Source organism: Rattus norvegicus, chromosome X (genome assembly GCF_021556685.1).
Source record: "Rattus norvegicus strain SHRSP/BbbUtx chromosome X, alternate assembly SHRSP_T2T, whole genome shotgun sequence".
Lineage (NCBI taxonomy): Eukaryota > Metazoa > Chordata > Mammalia > Rodentia > Muridae > Rattus > Rattus norvegicus.
Genome location: NC_141554.1, coordinates 12,342,646 through 12,365,878, shown reverse-complemented (window position 1 = coordinate 12,365,878; position 23,233 = coordinate 12,342,646). Strand labels below are relative to the sequence as shown.

Here is a 23,233-nt window from a genome sequence, read left to right as displayed (position 1 = left end):
CCTTATTTTATTTATTTATTTTTTTATTAACTTGAGTATTTCTTATTTACATTTCGAGTGTTATTCCCTTTCCCGGTTTCCGGGCAAACATCCCCCTAATCCCTCCCCCCCCCCTTTATGGGTGTTCCCCTCCCCATCCTCCCCCCATTGCCACCCTCCCCCCAACAATATAGTTCACTGGGGGTTCAGTCTTAGCAGGACCCAGGGCTTCCCCTTCCACTGGTGCTCTTACTAGGATATTCATTGCTACCTATGAGGTCAGAGTCCAGGGTCAGTCCATGTATAGTCCTTAGGTAGTGGCTTAGTCCCTGGAAGCTCTGGTTGCTTGGCATTGTTGTACATATGGGGTCTCGAGCCCCTTCAAGCTCTTCCAGTTCTTTCTCTGATTCCTTCAACGGGGGTCCTGTTCTCAGTTCAGTGGTTTGCTGCCGGCATTCGCCTCTGTATTTGCTATATTCTGGCTGTGTCTCTCAGGAGCAATCTACATCGGCTCCTGTCGGCCTGCACTTTCTTTGCTTCATCCATCTTGTCTAAATGGATGGCTGTATATGTATGGGCCACATGTGGGGCAGGCTCTGAATGGGTGTTCCTTCTGTGTCTGTTTTAATCTTTGCCTCTCTATTCCCTGCCAAGGGTCTTCTTGTTCCCCTTTTAAAGAAGGAGTGAAGCATTCACATTTTGATCATCCGTCTTGAGTTTCATTTGTTCTAGGCATCTGGGGTAATTCAAGCATTTGGGCTAATAGCCAATTATCAATGAGTGCATACCATGTGTGTTTTTCTGTGATTGGGTTACCTCACTCAGGATGATATTTTCCAGTTCCAACCATTTGCCTACGAATTTCATAAAGTCATTGTTTTTGATAGCTGAGTAATATTCCATTGTGTAGATGTACCACATTTTCTGTATCCATTCCTCTGTTGAAGAGCCCTTATTTTAAAAAGTCAGAAAATCCACCAGTTGGGTGGTGAGATCCATACTGCACATAATTGCCCAGAGTCAACATTCAGAAATTACAAGTGTTTGGTACGTCAAGGGGAAAGATCTAGATAACTCATAGATTAGCAAAATAGTAGTAACCAACACAGAAGAGAAAACCAAGTAATGTATGAAATCCATCTGGTTGAAATCAGAGGAATGGAAAGAAAAACAGTAAGGCATGCCACATGCCTTGGCGTGCAAAAATGGCAAACCCCATTCACATTAGAGCTCAGCTATAGAGCTATCCATGTGCATCAGGATAGGAATAGAAGTGGCTAGTTTTGCTATTGTTGTGTTGTAGTTAATCTGTGATTTTTTTTATCAAAAACAATGACTTCATGAAATTAGTAGGCAAATGGTTGGAACTGGAAAATATCATCCTGAGTGAGGTAACCCAATCACAGAAAAACACACATGGTATGCACTCATTGATAAGTGGCTATTAGCCCTAATGCTTGAATTACCCCAGATGCCTAGAACAAATGAAACTCAAGACGGATGATCAAAATGTGAATGCTTCACTCCTTCTTTAAAAGGGGAACAAGAAGACCCTTGGCAGGGAATAGAGAGGCAAAGATTAAAACAGACACAGAAGGAACACCCATTCAGAGCCTGCCCCACATGTGGCCCATACATATACAGCCATCCATTTAGACAAGATGGATGAAGCAAAGAAAGTGCAGGCCGACAGGAGCCGATGTAGATCGCTCCTGAGAGACACAGCCAGAATACAGCAAATACAGAGGCGAATGCCAGCAGCAAACCACTGAACTGAGAACAGGACCCCCGTTGAAGGAATCAGAGAAAGAACTGGAAGAGCTTGAAGGGGCTTGAGACCCCTTATGAACAACAATGCCAAGCAACCAGAGCTTCCAGGGACTAAGCCACTACCTAAAGACTATACATGGACTGACCCTGGACTCTGACCTCATAGGTAGCAATGAATATTCTAGTAAGATCACCAGTGGAAGGGGAAGCCCTGGGTCCTGCTAAGACTGAACCCCCAGTGAACTAGATTGTTGGGGAGAGGGTGGCAATGGGGGGAAGATGGGGAGGGGAACACCCATAAAGGAGGGGAGGGGGAGGGATTAGGGGGACGTTTGCCCAGAAACCGGGAAGGGGAATAACACTCGAAATGTAAATAAGAAATACTCAAGTTAATTAAAAAAAAAGAAGAACATTGGTAAAAAAAATAATAATCTGTGATTTCAAATCTAGTAGTGGGAAGCAGGAGATGGTCCAGTGATAAGAGCATGTCTTAGGATTTCTATCGCTGTGGAAAAATACCATGATGAAAGCAACTTAGGGAGGAAAGGGTTCATTCAGCTTAAACTTCCACATTACTGTTCATCATTAAAGGAAGTCAGGACAGGAACTCAAACAGGGCAGGATCCTGGAGGCAGGAGCTGATTGATGTAAAGGCAGTGAAGAAATGCTGCTTACTGGCTTGTTCCCCATGGCTTCCTCAGCCTGCTTTCTTACAGAACCCTGGACCACCAGCCTAGACATTCCAACACCCACAATGGACTAGGTCCTCCTCCATCAATTTCTGATTAAGAAAATGACCTATTGACTTGCCTACAGCACAATGTTATGGAAGCATTTTCTTCAGGTTCCCTTCTTGTCAGATGACTTCAGTGTGTATCAAATTGACATAAAACTATCCAGTTCAGAGCACTTGTTCTTGCATAGGACCCAGGTTCAGTTCCTGGCACCCACAATGGTGGCACACAAACATCTGCAATTGCCATCCCAGAGGATCTAATGCCTTTTTCGGTCATCTTTGGGAGCAACACATACACGTGGTACACATACATGAAGTATTGGGACACAGTGTCCCAATAACTTTGTGGCGCATCATTCTTTTAAATGTATACACAAGGACACTCCCACAATTTAACAAGTTCCTTTAAGAAGAAAACTGAAGGTAAAAGCAGAACCAACCAACCAAAAGGAGCTATTCTTGGAAACAATACAGCCATTCAGGATGCTACATAAATTCCTCCCAAAGTACTAACATCCTTGGTGAGAAATCAGGGAGAAATGGAAAAAATACTTCAGATATAGGTGGTGAGATGGAGGAAGAATTGGAATTAGATTAAACAATGTGTGTGCGTGTGTGCGTGCGTGTGTGTGTATGTGTGTGTGTGTGTGTGTGTGTGTGTAAGGATATAGAAAAAAGTTTCAATCAAACGATCATAGCATTCAAACAGAAGAGCAATTGAAATTTACTAAGAAGAGAATAAAGGGAAAATAAGGAAATAGTGTCTCTCCAAATATCAAAACATATTATAAAGCTATAATGACCAGAACCATATACCAAAGGAGTAGGTAATATATACCTAAGTTTTCTAAAGTCAAAAGTGGGTTTAGGATTTAATTTCAGCTTTTCAAAAAATTTACTTTGCATATTTTACAATTATCATGGTATATGTCTTTTTCGAGTATTTGTGTGTAATTAGGAATAAAATATTATTATAGCTTATGTTTAATCATTTACTTATATAAATGCCAAAACTACTTGGAGCCCAGTGCTTAAGATAATGGGAATAGAAAGGCCCCATTTGGGACCTGGAATGAAGTTCTGTGAAGCCTGGGTTCAATTCTAAACACCATCTAACAGCACTGTGTATATATTTGAGAATTTCTTTGCAGAAGAAAAATATTTATATCATATATAGAAAAAATTAAAGAGGAAGTGATAAACCAAAAAGTATAACATGGTTTAACATTAAACCTTGATCTTGATTAATAGTAAAAATATGAACCATGGATAAATGGGATAATTCCTCCTTATTGAAAAATAACTTTTTAACTATTGAGATTATTTTTTATTTGTGTGTGTGTGTGTGTGTGTGTGTGTGTGTGTGTGTGTGTAAAATCATGTGTCATGCTTTGATGTGTGGATTGGAGAACAGCTTATGGGAGTTGATTCTCTTCCCACCATATATGTCCCACGAATCCAACACCATCTCACTGGTCCAGAAAGTAACTTCTGTGTCTTTTTTCTTTTTCTAATGGTGTCCTAGTGCAGTACACCTGTATGCCAGAAGAGGGCACCATAACTCATTATAGATGGTTTTGAGCCACCATGTGGTTGCTGGGAATTGAACTCAGGTCCTCTGGAAAAGGAGCTAGTGCATTAACCAATGGGGCATCTTTTCAGCCACAAAAGTAATTCTTAAGACAGTATTAGCTAGCAGGAGTGCAAGAAGACAGGAATGCTCACAAAGGTCTCCCATCTGTTGATCCCAGAATTTGACTTACACTTTTATCAGAAATTGCATGGAAATTGCAGGCTCATATTTGAAACTGAGAAACTATCTCAAGAAGCTCTTGATTTGTAACAACAAAAACTTGGTAGGGAGGTGGGGAGGATTCGTAGGAGTTAGATGAGGTGAAAGAGAATGATGAAAATATAGTGCATGAGAAAATTAAATAAAGAGCTAATAATCACATAAAAGAAAAAAAACAAAAGCAGTGTATATTCCTCATCCTAAATGATTTATCTACTTTCCTCTAGGCAGCTACCTAAAATTCATGCCCTGAGTTTCAGGAGGAAGATGCTTGCTTGGTTCCATTATGCTGCTGCCATTGGATACAAAGAGCAAAAGAAAAGAACATTTCAATGTGAGTCTTTTTCAATGTAGAGTACTTGCTAACTGGATGTACCACTTCAATAAGAGCACTAAGCAGGATTCCTTGGAAGGTGGGAAGTTAAGAGACTGAAGTGTGGTAGAGAAAGGTTAACAGTTGTTTGTTCTTCAGCATCTAGAAGGATTTGCTCCACAAACCCCTAGGGGAACCAAAATCCTTGGGTGTACAAGTCCCTCACATATTGTAAACATATTTTCTTATATATGATAAATCATTTTGAGATTACTAAAAGTACCTAATAGGATATAGATGTTGAATAAACTGATCTTATACTGAATGGTTTAGGAAATAAGAAAAAAAGTCTTCAGAACAGGTATAATTCTTTTCCAAATATTCTTCCTTTGTCTCTATACCTGGCTGGGTATGCAGGTGCAGAATCCATGGATACAGAGAGCTGACTGGATACAGGAAACACTGTCCTCACAGCAAACTGTAATGTTAGCTAGCCCAGTTGTCTACAGGAATATTAAATCTTACATCTACAGTCTTTCTCCTCATTCTATTCCACTCTGCCCTTTTCCCACAGCCTTAAGGATTGCTACTCTTTCCTGGGCTTCACTTGGTAGTTAAGTAGACATGATCAGAGGAAATAAAAACAGAAATGATTGTATATGTTTCATGTTGTCCAAGGCAGCAGATACTAGCTGTATGTTTGTATGTATGTATGTATGTATGTATGTATGTATGTATGTATGTATGCATGTATGCATGTATGTATGTATGCGTATATGTGTTTGGGTATGTATTAAAGTAATTGTTAACTCACTGTTATCAGCTACATCTTAGTGTTTCATATCCACATATCGCTAATGGAATGAGTATTGGACAGAATACATCAGGAGTATTTCAAGCAGTGTTGTAAGCTTTTGTGAGCATCCCTATGCACTGGTGAAGTAACATAAGTGCATGTGGATGAAGAAATGAATCTTATTTAATTAAATAGAATATTGACACTAGTAAAAAGTGACCTGAAAATTTTCATAATTGCCACTGTGTGTGTGTGTATGTGTATGTGGTGTGGTGTGTGTGTGTGTGTGTGTGTGTGTGTGTGTGTGTGTGTGTAGCTGGGGATAAAACAGAATCTTGTTCGTGCTGTGCAAGCATTCAACCACTGGTCTACATCCATATTCATTAATCCATGTCTTCCTGAATCCATGTGTTTGAAAAATATATTACAAAATGAAATAGCATGTTCTTCTGGGGCTTGGGAAAGGATTAAATAAACTTTATATCAAGTTATTTGAAGAATGGGTCAGATTTCAGGGAATAATAATGTGTTTGTGCCAATACATTTTATTTGCAAGAATTATACTTAGAACCTGTAATAGTCAGAGGTATTGTCACACACCCATCATGTTAGCACTCAGAAGAAAAAGACCAGAGGACATAAATTTTCTGTGCAGATTCTAATACATATTTATCCAAATACATATCCTGATATGAAGTTTTGTGGACCTTCTCTAGTAAGTCTTTATGTCAAGAATGAACTTACCCTTTTTCCTCCAGAAGGGTTCTTTATAATAAACCATGCACTTAATAACTGAACCCAAAGGCACACGAGTAATCAGCTGGTTTCTTAGAATGGGCAGAGGAGGACTATGGTGAATCTTCATGCCCAAAACAGGTGGGATGGCACTAATCACATATTTAGCCTGAAAGAAAAGTAAATGTCATTAGCCACCATTGGCCTGCAGTAAAAGTTTTTCTCAACCCTCTCTCTTTTTCTACCCTTGCTCCCTTCTATAGCTTAACAGTGAAGCCAGAAGGACCCAGTTAAAAGACAAAGCATCCATTACTGCTCCCTTGTTTGAAACCTCCTATGCCTTCCCTGCTATGTCTCCATCCAACTTCCTCTTATGCTTTATCTCAGCATCTCTTTTGTTTGCCATTTTTGGCTACCTTATATTCCTTGGTCAATCCAGACATGCTCCCAATTTAGACCACAGAGTCACTCGTCTCCTTCATCTGGCTCACCAATCTCAATAAGGCCTTTGCTACAAGCTTATTTAAAGGGCTGTGGTCCATCTGCCCAGTACACCTTACGGGATGCCTTCTCCTTTCCTGCTTAATTTCTTCTCACTACTTTTCACTAGTGGAACCACTTTATATTCTAACTATATAGTGGATTAGAGCTGTAATATTTTACTAAATTGAAAATATAAAGTTAGAAAATTCCCAACTCTCAGAGTAATGCCTGGACCATAAGCCATGATTGATGTTTATTAAGCATTAATTTTGGTTTTATAATTACCCAAGGGCCTATTAAAGAGAGTACATTCTCTTTTTTTGTTTTCCCATTAATTTACTTATGCATTCACTTTATATCCTCCTCCAGGTCTCCCATCACACCTTAATCCCTCCTCCATCCCACTCCACTTCTCTGGGAGGGCGGGGCTTCCCTGGGTATCCCTCCACCATCCTGGCACATCAAGTGAGAACATTTTCAGTTCTCTCTCCTCTCAAATAGTTTTGCTTTGTTTTTTTTTTCTTTTAGATCAATGTAGCTAGCTCTGGCAAACAGATTCTATGAAGTGTGCTATCCTTGGCCTCATATAATCTTCCTTACACATGGGCCTCTGATCTCTTTCCCTGACTCTGAAAGTCTTGCTTACCTCATATATTTCATGGTTTAGGGTTTTCACAACAACATTTTCTCCTGTCTGGTCAATGTGGATCACCGGCCTCTCCAGCTTCACTCTGTCCCCAAGGATATCCTTTATCCGCTCACTCACTTGACCAGATCCACCAATAAATTTCCTCTCCTGGAAAGAAGAAAATGGGACTCAAGATGGATGGGAAATATAGGAATTGACATAAACAGCTAAGGGGATAATTTTTTTCCTGGCTATCCTTCCTCTAAAATTTGTAAGATTTCAATTTATTGTTGATAATAATGTCCTATAACTTGCTATTGGGTACATTGTTACTTACATTATTATCACTATTTGAATTTGTCTCTAATTACAGGCTTCTGAGCTGGACATTCTCAGAATTATCCTTATCTGCATTTTGCCTGGTCACCATGTTGTTTGGGCACTTTCTACATCCTTTGGCTCTTTTACCTGCTGAATAGCTCATTGTTTCCCTATTGGCTTTTTAAAGACTATTTCAAATAGGTTCACAAAGAAGTGGCGGGGGGGGGGGGGAGAGGATGATAAGTAAAGAGGAGAGGAAGGAAAGGAACATGATTACCAAGGACATTAAAAACTTCAGTCTAGTTTATAGTCTAATGGGGGTGCATGGCTTAAAAATGCTCAAAGAACATGCAGTAAATAAAAGAGAGAATAAATTCTCATATATGGAGTGGTTTTTTTTCCAAACATTCTTCACTCCATTCTTTTCTTTTTTCTTTATTTCTCCTTTCTTTTTTTTAAAGATTTTTTATTTATTTTACGTATGTAAGTACACTGTAGAGTGAGTACACTGTCACTGTCTTCAGACACACCAGAAAAGGGCATCGGATCCCATTACAGATGGTTGTGAGCCACCATGTGGTTGCTGGGAATTGAACTCAGGACCTCTGGAAGAGCAGTCGGAGCTCTTAACCACTGAGCCATCTCTCCAGCCCTCTCCTTCTTTCTTAATGCTGGGGATGGATCTAGAGCCTGTTTTGTACGAAGGAAGTGTTTTATCACTGAGTTACAGCCTAAAGCATGGGGTATTCTTTAGAATTTCAAGTACATTTCTATCTTTCTTGTTTGAACTTTCTGAGGAGCCTAGTCTTAAAATTATGTTGGTCACTGGATACATGACAACATATAGCCCCTTTTGAAAGCTTCTTGAAGATACCACAGTAAAGTATGACAAACCACAATCTGTCTCATGCACCACCATCTCATGATTGCAGAATAACAGCGATTTCTGTAGTAGTGGTTGTGTGTCAGGAGAGTGGGTACCTGTCCTCCATTGGTTGTTGATATGATTCTGGTTGTACCCCCACACTGCTTCACATACCACAGGAACCACAGTGCAGAAACCTCATGGGTCTCCGCAGTTACACATAGGTTCACAAAGAGTGTGGCAATCTGCTTTGTAGAGCTGCTCAGGAAGAAACAAGAATGCGATTAGCAAATGCAGAACAGTTTTCTTAAGATTCTAGAGTAGTCAAGTCATATGTTTCCATGGCTACATTTAACAAAATATAGAAAACTTCTGGAACTCAATATCATAAAACATGAGGGCATGGATTTAGGAAATATGGTATTTATGCCTCTTTAAACAAAGCACCTTATTCAGAATGATGTTGGCCATATTCTGTTATCAGTTGTTCCTACACACCTGCTTGTCTTCCCTCAGTATTTATCTGGGTAAAAGGTATCAGCACACACTAAGTTGTTAAAATCAAGACTTTTGAAATCAACCTGGATTTCTATCTCTATCTTTCTCCTCCCAGAAGTCCTGAGCACTACATATGCCCAGGCTCTGACAGCTGCCAGAAAGGCTGCTGGATCTGGATCTCCTGGAGATGGAGTTAAAGATGGTCATGTGCAACCTGTTGTAGGTGCTGTGAACTGAACCCACATCATTTACAAGAGTAGTAACCACTCTTAACTACTCAGCCATCTCTCCAACCATCTATCTATTGCATTTTATTTAAAAACCTATGATAACATTTAATTTATGATCTAGAGATGCAGCTTGCCCATTATGTCTGAAGTTTTGGGTTTACTTTTGAGCAATATAGAATCCTTTGATTTTGTAATTAAGGCACAATGAGAAATTAGTAATAGCTAATAATAAAATGAGAAATCACAAATTATAAAATAAAATATATTTGAATGTAGTCTGTGTCTCTCATGTGAAAAATATTCTTTCTGTAGAAAGACTAATGATGATTAATTGAAGGAGGGCAACTATTTCTCTGTGTCAGGCAGGTACATTTATAATCCTTTTTTGATTTACTCTGGGAGCTTCAGTAAGAAAAGAAATGGGCTTTACAGCATTTAAGGGTATAATTAGATGTCGTAATTTTTGCCTTCTTGACTTTTAACAGGATATACGATATACTAAATTTCTATATAAAAATACATACACAGATGTGTTTTGGAAATTCTTAAGATAAAAAAGATGCAATGAATATTTTCCATATTTCTTTCACCCAAAAGACAATATAAATTTCACTTGATGTGCCTTTTTCTAAAAGGCAACTGAATATCTATGATCACATTTGAAAATACATTTTGTGCTTCCAAACAACATTTTATAAATTACAACTAGAGGAATGATCAGCATTAGTCTTTGAATGCTTGTGATTTACTTTGAATCAGAATAGGTTAGTTTTTCTGGGTGTTGTTTTCTTTAAAGTCAACAAATGATCTCATGCATATCTTGCTTAGGAATAATTACAAAATGCTCTAATTCTTGTTTACATAAATATCTCAGCATTCTTTTTGTGAGTTGACAATGAAGGGTATTCACTAACTGGAGGCTGAGGTCAAGGCTGTGGCAGTAAATCACAGGTCTCCATGATCTCAAAGAAACAAAACTGGTCCCATTTTGAAGGTGCCTAAAAGCTCTTTGGGGACAGAAGATCAAACTGAATTTATTAAAAGCTTTCCATCACAGAAGATCTAAAACAAATGTAGATTGGAAATCTAAAAAAAATTATAAAAAACCAAAATTCTATTACAAGCAAAATAAATTCTATTATAAACCATGTTCTCATATCAAGTTTTTAATTGCATAGATATGTGTTCTTAAATGGTTTAATGCATGGCTCAAATGATCATTTCAGAATGGAGTGCATTCAAAGTCATGTTATATAATATGCAACACATATAATAATAATAAAAAGCCTTGAGGTATTCAAAATGTACAATAGAACAGTAATAGATATTTATATTGTACCATTCATTTTAAGGAAATATTTGCCAGTGGATGTCCATTATAAATCAAATTATAAATAAATAATATGATTTTCAGAGGGAGGATTGTATATATCACTGTTTCTAATCTATAGAAGACTGTTTTTCTATGTGTTTAATATTATTTTTTAAAGTACAATATATTCCTCCACAACATGATATTAAAACCTCTACCCCATCCTTTGGCGCGCTCTCTCTCTCCTCTCTCTCTCTCTCTCTCTCTCTCTCTCTCTCTCTCTCTCTCTCTCTGCCCTTCATCCCCCATATCTACTGTCTTTAAATGAATTATAAGATGAAAAAGTCTGTCTTGTTATTCAGGCACATCTGTTGATTCAGATTTGTCTAAAATCTTGTTTTTTACTTTAAGTGGTCAATGCTATCACTTCTTTCCTTAACATCCAGAATGTGAAAACCAACGTCAGACTCAAATAGGTTTTTAAGAAATGTGATTCAGCATTACAGGACAGTACTCTTTCACTTGGTGCCCAGTTCTATTACTCATGTGCCTGAAGTTGGCTTGAACTTAAAGCCCTGTAATCCTTTCTACTCTCACTGTTGCAAATGCTTAATTTCAACACTACAGGTTTTTCACTAATTGGGACAGTAGGCCTGCTCACTCATTTCTTCTATAAGTAGAATTACCCAGAAGTCATTGTTTAAAACAGTGAAGATTTGCACTGTATCACAAATGATGTTTCAAATGCCTATGTTATCTGTACCACCAGTTGAGGAATACAAAACTAGTCCTACATCAACAAGCTGGTAAGTGAGACTGTTAAACCACTGACCTTTAAAACATTCTAAATAAAAAAGATAGCTTATTCTAGATCATTCTCAGGACGTTATGAGGAAAATGGCATTGTTGTGGTGCAAAACTATACTAAAGGAATAAAATAGATCTATCTTTAGGGGAATACTTAATTTCAGTATCTTTCAACTATTCATATAGCCAGTGGTATGGGTTTAGACATGAAGCAGATACTTCCTTGCCTCACGCCTGTTGAATGGCATATGTAAAGAGACCCGAAGCATTGTTACAATAAATATTTTTGACCAATGAAAGAGCTTACTTGGTCCAGCAGATCTTATCTAGCAACTCTTTCATTGTCATGTAGTCCCACTCTTCAGCAAGGGGTGCCTTCCATGGAGCATCACTGGGAATCTACGTCAGATGCATTAAAGAAGAAAGAAGAAGACAATTTTCCATTCAGTGAATTATTTGAACAATAGTAAATCTCTAACTCAAAGAAGAAAAAGTTTAAAATTTAATTTTTCTAAGTACCCCTAATAGTTTCTCAAATAGCATAAACCTCAATGCCTGTGTGCCTCAATGTTCCCACTCAGACCTGTAGCACTCAGTTTATAATAATGTTCCTTCATAATAAATATATTTTTCTTATATGAATATATCTACAATAAAATTTATTTGCTACATTGAATACAGCAATATATTAACAAAGATAAAACAATATTTGTAACAATGTATTGTAATAAGTTATATGAATATGGCATCTGCTTCTAGAATATTCTATTTAATATTTTTCAAATGCAATTGGTCATAGATAAAAGCAACCATAGAAAGTGAACCCACAGGTAAGGGAAATTAAATTGATAACATAACAATAGTCACTCATAAATTCAATTCTTTAATTAGTATCAAAGAGCTGTTGCTAATCGTCTCAAAATCAGAAGAGATTTCAGTTAAACTTTCCATGTATTTATTGACTTGTGGGCTGCACATTTGGGTGTGCTAGAGAAAGAAACTTCTGTGTCGTAGAGTTTTTTAAATTAGAAAAATTATCCCAGGAAGGCTATTGGCTTCATACTTCTCTACTTGCTTATCAAGTGTATATAAATAACAATCTGCCATTTAGATACAGTCCCTCATTCTTTTAGAAGTTAAATATGAATTCATTCATTCATTTCACTGATATTCATTGATAATATGTGCTGGACACTATACTATGCATGTGGGATTACTGATACATTGCACTTTTTTCTTCTTAGAACTAATGAAAACTACATATGTAGTCAAAACAGCTTTAGGAAGTGTTACCTCTTGGCCCATCTCATCCATTGTTCTCCAGAGGTTGTTATAATCTAGGTAAGTGATTGGATTCCACACTGGTGGGAATGGGCCCCTGAAGGCATATGATTTTCCCTATGAGAAAAATATATTTAAAAGAAAACATTTACCACAGAGTAAATCTTGTTAGATCTGAAAAGTTGGCAATTTTTAAAGAGCAAAATCATATTAGCTACTGACACGTGACTGTCTGATATGTAACACACACTCAAGTCTTCTGGCAACTGTATCCATAGAATCCTGTTCAACTGTTTTGGCATAGACATCTACATTAAAATATTCTTTCATACAAGTAAGTTTGGTGACAAGTTAAGCAGAGTAAAGAGGTTGTCTCTAAAATTGGGATCCTTATCATATAAAATCTAAATCCAGTATAGAACAGAATAAGCAAAGGTATCTCTGTAGTCAACAATACCTGTGAACATCTTAGAATCAGAAGCCATTGGATAGACAGAGAATTAAAAATCACAATTATAATCACAACACAAGTTAGAAGGAGCAAGAAACCACACGTGTAGTTATGTGAAGGAAGAGCCACAAAACAAGACCAGCCAAGCTCTTCCAAGGAGTCAGAAGTCTAGATATACACAGGAGTTTTCTGAAGTCATTGAAATTAAAGAGGACAAATGAAAAACTTCAGGTCTCCCTCAAAAGCATTCTGATACTAGCTAGGTCTCCTCACCAGAAAGAGAAACCTATTGACATAAAGAATTAGGAATACAGCCCCATAAAATATTAACAATAAGGCAACGTACAGTTCACACTTGGGAGTCCTAACTTGCTGAGGGCAGTTAAAAGATACATATATCAAACCTATTTTTAGGTCTATTTAAAAACCTTGGTCAGATGTTAGGCTGTGCAATATGGCAACATCTTTCATGTGAATCAGAATAAGCTTCCCAGTAACCATGAGTCATTCAGCAAAGATTTGTCTTGTATTGCTTTTATAGTCAGGGCAACCAAGAAGCAAAATGAGAAGAGATTTTATGCTAATTCTTGTGACCACCTTGGTCTATTTTTTTTCTCCATAGGTCACAAGAGTCAGAAAGACTGAGTTCTCAAGAAGAATGAGTCAGATAAAGAAAGAGAGGGTAGCTTAATGAGAGGAGGGTATTGTCATGGCCAAAGCCTACAGAGTAGGCTAGACACTTGGAAAAGAGACATGATTCAAATTCAGAGTAGTACGGTTAGTAGAATTCCCTCTTTTCCAAGTTCTAATTCTTTTTTCTTAAGTTACAGGGAGCACGAGATAATTTTTTCACAAAAGGAGACCCGCCCTCAAGTTTAACTCTTTAGCTTGACCTGGAAAAAGGAGGAAAGACAGGTTTTAGGCCAGAGTAGAGTTAACTGACAAACCATGACCTGCAGCTCAGAGGTCACCCAATGGCAGTAGCCTACTCCTCCTACATTCATCTTCTAAACAGGAAGCCTTGCAAGATGGGTGCTTCTCTGCAACACTTTCCTCCTTTGTCCAAGAACAACAACTTTGCACAGAATGTGTTATGTGGCAGTGAATGGAGGGGTGCTTGCAGGTCCATTACAGGACTCTGCTTGCTAAACTGCAACTCAGAGGCTCAGGTGAAATATAACTCAAGATAAGGTATGGGGCTCCCAAACCACAAGGCTTCTGCAAGACAATAGTGGCAGAGACCAAGTGCCAAAGTGATCCTAATCTAAACATATTCTTATAAAGGGGTTTTATTCAGAATTATAAAGAGAAATAACAATCTGTACAAGCAAATTGGTGACCAAACAATATACCAAGAACACTAGAGTTTGAAGAGTACACGTGACTTTCTTATGCATGAATTTACTCTTAGTCCTCAGTGACTTACATCTAAACAGATAATGATTTAGCTTTGCTAGATTCATAAAAGCAAGTATGCTTTTATTAGATGAGGGAAAGTTTCCAATAAACACAGGAAAGAGCTATTGTTAGACCAATTAAAAAAGTCACAAAGCTTTAAGCTTCAGGGAATAAGTAGGAGAGGGAGGAAATGGAAGTTTATAAAATCACACAACCAAAGGCTCTGCAAGAGGTTTGGACTTGGTATAAACAGTCCTACAATTGTTACTCTTTTGAACTCTATCCAAGGCAACCAGTTCTGAAGAAATCATGAAAGGACATCATAATAAGCCCCCAGCCCATGAAGTGCCTAGTTATAAAGTCTAATTCCAAATAGCATTTTTGTTTTGTCCTCACAACAGCCCCGTGATGCAGCACAGTAGTCTTTCTTTCTATCATAGGTTAAGAAAATAACACATAGATAAGTTTAAATGACTACTTTGGAATATTACAAGTCGCACATTAAAACTACTAGATTTTGATTTAATTTACAGTAGCTATATAGATCAACAGTATGTATGTATGTACATATGTGTTCTCATGAATGCCAATGTACATGTGTACTTGAGAATAGAGGATGGGAACGCTCTGTCAATTGTCAGGAAATAATCATTAGCATATATATATATATATATATATATATATATATATATATATATATTACTAATATCAAAAGCACCATGATCAAAGTTAAATAAGTGTCCCAAAGTAAGCATGACAGGGCGCTATGACACCAGAGGGAAGAGGGCATTTGAGGTTTGAGAGAAAGTTACATTGTCCTCCCGGTTCCCCAGAGAGAACAGTGAAATGGACTTATGGGGAAATAGGTGGTAGGAGTTCATAAAAAACTCGAAGATCTTTCAAGCATACTTCAGGGAAGGTGGGGAATTGTGAGAAGGTAGACAGGGCTGAATAGAAAAGAGTATTAGCTATCTTTGATTTAAATATCACACACCTAAAACACACATATTCTCTCTCATTCTCTCTCTCTCTCTCTTTCTCTCTCTCTCTCTCTCTCTCTCTCTCTCTCTCTCTCTCTCTCTCTTACACACACACACACATACACACACAAACACACACACACCACAGTATGCCATTGTAAAAATTCTAGATGACAAAGAAATTTATGAACACAAGAGTATAGCTCTGTGGTAGAACAGTTTGTTTGTTTGTTTGTTTGTTTGTTTGTTTTTATTTACTTATTCATACATACATACATTTATTTGGTGGTTGAAGTATAGACATTCAAGCAATTACTCTTTTGCTTGTTTTCAGCCAATTTTATATTTTAAACACATTCTGTATCATTTATTGAATCTTTTCAATCATACTTTTCTTGAGAATTAGATGATATCTCATGATGTATGAAGACCAACCATTGTCAACTAGGGTTGAAGGATCCCCTCTGGGTTCCTAAAATGGATGCAGTAGGATTGGGGGGTCTCCATTTTCCAACCATACATCTACGTGAGGGAAAAGTTTCTTTATATATTTCATTCCAAACACCATGTTTCAGTGCATTAAGTGTTAATGTAGATATGAACATCTAGCCACTGTCTGTGGAACTGGGTGTAAAGAGGCTATGCAAAAAGTGTAAATAAATGCCATTCACCCATATCTTTTCATTTAAAAACATTTTATCAATTTTTCTCATACAATATAGTTTGAGAATATTGAGTAAATTCTGAAGGTCTGGATTTCTGGCATGAAGACATAAATTCAATTTTTATGGTAAACTTGATGAAAGCAAGGAAACAATTGGATCTTGATGTGGCCTTATTTTGGAGCCTGTAAAGATTTGTCAGGCTAAAAACTATCTGAGCCAGTCTTCTGGAACCTTAATTAAGCAAAACAAGCTTGCCTGGTGAATGTCAAAGCCCTACAAGTCCTTTTTTCCCTCTTACCTTTGTACTGGAAGTGAAGGCCTCACCTTTATATGAGCTTCCTATGGCCTTCTTGTTCTTGATGCTTGATGCTGACAGTCACTGCCAGCAGAAATGGGTGGCCTCATTCTCCTTAGATCAAGTTCCTGAAGGATGACCTTTTTTCTCTTAGTATCTCACTTCCAATATACAAGGGAACCTTACCTTCCTGGCCAGGGGAGCCTTTGTCGCTTATTTGTCTTTGTACAGTATGGCCACTTTTATACATATGAATTAGGTTTTACTTAGATCATATATGCATTTGCAGAACCGAGGTTTCTTTACTTTTGATCCATAGTTTTATGTTAAGAGAAATCTAATCTTTCTCACAGAGTAAAGGAGACCTGCAAGTTGTACTTAGAGAACCAGTTTTCTTCCTCTATGGCATGCTGGCTTTGTGGCTCTCATTCATATTTATATACATTCAACATGGCATTTAGAGAGCATCAGCACAGGGGCCAGATATGGTTTTGAAATCTGCCAACATCATCCCAGCTTATGAAAGGCCTGATATTGTTCATTTAGGGAGAGATGGGAAAAATTGAGTTGTAAAAAGCAGGTCAGGCCTTGTAGAATTAACTATGTAATAACTATGGCAATAGCTACCGCAGAGCTTCCTCTGCACTGGCCCCTTGGTTGTACTTTACCCAACTTTTGTGTACATAATGACTCCATATCACAGGCACAAGACTGCCCTTTTGAAATAGAGAAACTGAGTCAGACAGATGAAAAATGTATTGGTTGAACTTCTTATAACTAAGTGACAGCAAGATTTTAATTCACATATTCAAAGGCTAATGCCTCTGATCAGGAATTCACCAACCTCTTAATTATTTAGCACAACATGCTAATAGTTCTGATTAAATTGTGTAGTTTAATCTTCACAATGTGGCAGGGAGCATGTGAATACAATGTTCCATTTAAAGATCAGTTCCAAGGATGGCCTTGATAAAGTGTTCGTGGTTGTATGATTTCCATGTGGTAGGATCAGAATTTAACCTATAATTTTTGAGTTTTTCTTTTTCTGTGTCAGTGAATTTCCCTGAAGCATGGCTGAAATACAACAAACTTCTACAATAGTAATAGAGTTCAGGTGTTGGCTCTATGAGCAACATCTCAGCTGATTTACAGAAGGTTCCGGGATGCATTGATTCCAGTAAGCATTGATTCCAGTGATCACTTCATAGTCTTACAAGCCAGGCATGAGCTAATGATCAGTTGAAAGACTGGCCAGATCATTTTTGCAGCTGTTTTCCTTTTCCAGCCAAAGTTCAGTCCAGTTCATTTTCAAATGGTTGTCACAACAACTTCTTTATTCATTCAACAAGCACTTCCCATGTACTTGGCAGTATTCTAGGCAACTGGATATACAGAAGATGGAAATCTCTCTTTTGACAAGTGTATATTTTAGTAGGTGTAAACAAAATAGATGAAGCAAAAGTACAATAAGAAAAGCATGTAGTTGATTGGAGAGGGAACAATGCTAAGCAGACAAAGAAAGTAGGGAGGATAAACAGGAAGTGCTAGTAGTTTGGAGTTGGGTGTGACTTTAAATAAGGTAGTCACAGAAGATGTTACTGAGGAGGTAACATGTGAGTGTTGAAATGGGGAATTATATGACCATAGTGAGGCAGAGTCTTCCATTCAGACATAGCCTCATAGCAGGTATCCTGAGATAGAAAAATGGATAGAATAATAGCAAGGCACGAAAAGGAGCTAGTCCTACTCTCTCCTTTCTTCTCCAACAGAAAGGTTCCCATACTCTCTGGAACAAATCCTAAATCCTGAACATGATTTTCAAGGTGTTCAGAAGAAGGTGATTGTTGAAAAAAAGTGGCTGCCTTTGTGCTTCATCAGGCATCTTGTCTGATCTTAGTGGGGCATATTCATGGCATCTTTCAGCCAACATTCTTTACCTTCTAATCTCCAGTGGGAAGTGCAGACAACTTTCCAAATCATAAGATTCAGTTTCATGAAGAAGCATCTAAAACTTATCTTGTGCACAATAACCATTTGGAGTCTGGAAATTGTATTACCTCTTTTCTGTCTACAGTCACTTAAGGAAATGAACCAATAATCTGTATGTTTGAATAGTGCTCCCACAAGAGTACAATAGATTCAATTGATGATTGGCAAACATTGAAGCACAGGGATGGGTGGGTGGAAGATGAATGATTGGTTGAGCAGTAAATCTGAAGAAGAGGAATTGTTTAGCATCTAAGGTGGCAGCATGATTACTTTGTGAACACAGTTAATTTCTCAGGGCTGGGAGTATGCCTCAGAGGAAAAGTACTTGCCTAGCATGTGGGAGTTCTTGGCTATGACCTTCACCACCAACTCCCAAATTTAATTTCTCCTGAAAGAGTAAATGTTTAATGTGGATGGCTGAACATTGTAACTCAAAATAACTTATCATTTGTCTTCTTTTCCTCCCATATCTGTTTTGAATGCACCTGCTGATAAAGGCAAGTCTGAATTCCACAGGAAGAAGTCTCCCAAATTAGATTGTTGACTTCAAAGAATACGACTGTTCCCAAGGAGACCCTGAATCCTTTTGATGCTTGAATCCGCCACTTTAAACCCTATCACATAGCAAACCACTAGGACAGACTGCTAATGCCAAGATGCTGTTTCCAATGCAGAATAATGTTCACAGCTACAAACCACCTCTCTGTGCTGACTTTTCACTCTTTCCGTTTGCACACACGTAAATCTTTATTTGATCAAATGGTATAGGTATCTAAAATATTTCAATAAATACTATCCCTTTGCTTAGACCATGTAATTTTTAAGATACCCCTAATTTATTAAGCAACATGAGTGTTCTAGCCCTGGATAATGTGCTTTTCAAAATACAGACAGATAATTAGCAGTGTTGGACTGTATAGGTGAAATCTTGGTTCAAATAAAAGGCTGCACAATTACAATATAAAAAACCCTGCCTTGAAAAACCACACACACACACACACACACACACACACACACACACTTAAAAGTAAACGCTTTAATGAAAAGAGTGCATTTCACAGAAAACCAAACCAATCATACTTCCTATTCAGATGACCATAAAATCTTCAGGGTACCTCAGTGTCTTTTCTGGTGACAATGTTACTCAATGTTTTCTCTTAAACTGTATTCTTTTAAAAACCTAATAGTATTACATCTTTTTAGATGGAGGAATAAAAGCATAAAAGCACAAATAACAAGGCAAGGTGACACTGAAGTTCATTGTTCTCACCTCTTTCTGGGACAATGGCCCCACTGAAAATGTGTTTAAAGGCATGCATTTGCATCATCTTTCAAATGTGTCTTCAGTGGCTGGAGAAATGGATTAAGAACCCTGATGGCTCTTCAGGACCTGAGTGTTGTTCCCAGAATCACTGCAGGCGGCTCACAGACAGTGTGTGTGACTCTAGCTGCAGGGTATCAGGCGCCAGGTTCCTCTGGCATCTGCAGGCATTTTTAGTCACATGCACATACCCACATGCAAACACACACATAGGCACACAATTTTAAAAAGTAATAATGACCAATAAGCACTTTTAATCATTTAGAGAAAGAATCTTGGAATTAAAATCTACATAATCTCAAAATTCTATTGAAGCATAAATAAACTTCAAAATTAAAATAATTTCTTTCATACACTTTTGTTTTAGTGAGGTGTGTGTGTGTGTGTGTGTGTGTGTGTGTATGTGTGTGTGTGTGTGTGTGTGTGTCAGTGCCCATGTAGAGGACAGAAGACAACCTTTGGGAGTCAATTTTCTCTCATGCCCGTTGCGAGAATAGAATTTGGTTCCTCAGTCTTGGTAGCAAGCATCTTTACCCAATAAGCCACCTTGCTGGCCCTCAAGCATTTGTTAACATACCCCACTATCTACATTCACTTAAGTGCAATATTTAAAGAAAAGGTAAGTTTTAGTATCAGTAAAAGATTTTATAAAGTATCTCTTATAAACAACTTATGTAGGAGGAATTTTCAAACTGCTTATATTCTAATTTAATTAATAAACCTAATATGGTTTCCCACAGGTGAAAAAACACAATAAAACACATACTTAAAAGGCTGTTATTAGAGTCATAAACTTGCAGACTCATACACACGTCTTATGGTTTAAATTTGTGGGTATATGGCAAAATTTTCTGATACATATATTATTGTAAGGCAGTAGAAAAGGAAAATATCCAAACAAAAGCATTAGCATCAAAAGGAGATTTAGCTTTCCCATAATCACCACAAATCTTTATTTTATTAGAATCAAACAGCAGAAGCTATTTGAAAAAGATTCATTTAGGGGTTTGGGCTGTGGGGCTCCATGGAAGATCCCTTGTCTTGCAAGTGCAAAACCCTCAGTTTTATCACTAACTTTACAATATTTGGAAACTAATAACCTGTTTTGACTTATGCATACATTCCATCCAATGTCAGAGCACAGCTTGTGACAGGTCAGCATTCCAGCAAGTAACTGTAAATTTAGCATGCTTGATCAAGCTTTCTGAATCTCTGCATGATGTAGATGCCTTTAGAACCTGTATTATTTTGTTACTGAGGACAATTAACACAATAGCACATCTCTTAGCACAGTGGAATATACATAACAAATGTGTAAGTATTGACCAGCATCAACATCACTTTTCTTCTCAACTGCCATTTAGAGTATAAGCCCATTAGTTCAAGAAATATTAACTCTTCTTCTGCAACCTTAAATAAGTTACACATCTGATACTTTCTAGGAATCTCACTTATATTTTACAGATGATTTTGTAACATGTAATTTATCACACATTTCTCCAAAGCTGGAGTTGGATTAATGAGTTAATAGATGCAAAATACTTGGCGGGACATAGGTTACATAACACATCCTACAAATTCCCTGTCTATACACATCTTGAGCCTTCCTGACTCTCTAGAAAAATTCTATCAATTGAACCTCCCTATGATTTGGAAGCAGATCATTCAGAGATTCCCAACTTTACACCACTGCTAATCATGCTGTTGATTACTGCTATGACCACATGCTCACCAAGTCCTCTTCAAAAGGGTAAGTGCTCACTCGGTAGCATTAAGTAGCAAGCTTTCTGTAAAATTTAGTCCCAAACTCTCATCTCCATTCTTTCAGCACAGCTCAGCTAGAGGAGAACAAATGCTCCCATTTCATAACCTAGCTGTGGCCTAACTGTGTTTGCAAGTACAGGGTGACAGGTGTCCTTGAAAGACATTTTCTGAATGTTTTTGATGTCCCTGAAATATATAGAGTAATGAGAAGATTGGTAAAAGTCTAGTACAATAAAGAAAAAAGGAAGAAGTGGGGACAGATAGAAAAATGAGTTTTCTTCCAGCAGGATTTTGAGTTACCAGACTACCATTTTGAAGTGTGAGACTATGTGATGATCTTAAAGTGGAAAATATATATTCAAAGAGTATATTATCAAGCAGAAATACTTCCTAGTGGGCTTATCTATGACATGAGATAAAACAATGAAGAAAATAAATGATATTTACAATCATTTGCTATATTGTCCTATTTGATTTTCATGATGTAAACTAATCTTTCTGTATACACTCAGAGTTGAACCTTATAAGAAGAATTAAATTACATTTTCAGGGTCTATAATGAATCTACTAAAATCTGGGAAGTCTAAGAGTTCTGTGATACCACAGTTATATATCTTTACTCTTTAGAAAGATCCTATGAGAAAAATTTCATACAATTGTATATATCTAAGTACAGCATATATTTTCTTCTATACTGAATTATTCAGTGATCTCTAAAATCTGTCTTTAATTAAAATTAATATTGGTACAATGTTTCCAATCTATAACTTGTTTAGGAGAAATGTAGGTTTTCTTTACAAGCACAAACCAAAATTCACCTGGAGTCAGAAGATTCCCCCTAGGAAGGTTAATGACTGAAAATAATATCTACATGTCAAAGGACACATCTGTCAAAGAAAGAAACGTCTGCTTGGTTCTTGCAGGATATTTGCTGCTATGACCATAAATTGCTAGTCTGGAAATTGTGTTGACTTAAGGGAAATTCACTTGTTGAGACAAGAAGAAAGGAACAGGACAGGTCCCGATTAAAAGCCATGCAGAGAAATTATGCAAAAAACTTGGAAATTATGCTATGTCTCATGGAGGGGAACTCTGGAGCAAAATAAAAAGATATCTCAGACATATCTTCTTATATGAAAATTATTTTCAAGAATATTAAAAATTACTCACTAAGGAGTACTTTTGATTGACCTTCATGCTTTTAAAACACCACTGTTTTAAAGGAATACTCACTACCAGGTCAGTTGGTATTTGTATTTATCATGAATAACTATGGGGGATTAGTTCTAGAACTCTCATGGCTGCTGCTATCTTTACATGTTCAAATCCCTTATTCAAACGACTAATGCTTTCACACCAACTGACTGGGCTCTCTATTATCCAACTCTCATGACTGCGACCTCATATCAAAATGTGAGAACCTGTGTAAGCTCATAAGAAACAATTATGCTCTGTAAAAGATGAGAAGTTTGACATCAGCAGATGACAGCTGGCTTTTTCATTTTCCTCTGTCTTGTTTTGCTTGAGAGTGGTCTTAGAAGCAAACAATTGTTTCTCTCCCTACTTTCTCTTGACTTCTTTTCTTTGGGGACACAGGCCTTTTATTGCTCACATAGATTTGTCACATGCCAGACTCCAGGCTTCAATATTGTCATTCATCTCCTCTGGCTGGAACATTTTTCTCCTAACAACCACTTTTTGTTCTCTTGCCACCTTCTTGAGGTTTGTTTGAAATGCTAACAACTTGGTGAGTGAGTCTTCTCTGATTTCTCTACTAAGTAGCACATTCCTCTCACACCTCCCCACATTCTCCAGTATCGGTTG

The 23,233-nt window shown here is 37.4% G+C and overlaps 1 protein-coding gene across 1 annotated transcript in view; it reads right to left on the bottom strand.

Annotated features, from left to right (window-relative positions):
- Maob (monoamine oxidase B) overlaps positions 1–23,233 on the bottom strand; it is a 103,648-nt gene that overhangs the window by 18,971 nt on the left and 61,444 nt on the right. The window contains 5 exon segments of the mRNA NM_013198.1: positions 6,131–6,290; positions 7,251–7,400; positions 8,535–8,676; positions 11,573–11,664; positions 12,559–12,663. Coding sequence (NP_037330.1) covers positions 6,131–6,290; positions 7,251–7,400; positions 8,535–8,676; positions 11,573–11,664; positions 12,559–12,663 — 649 coding nt within the window.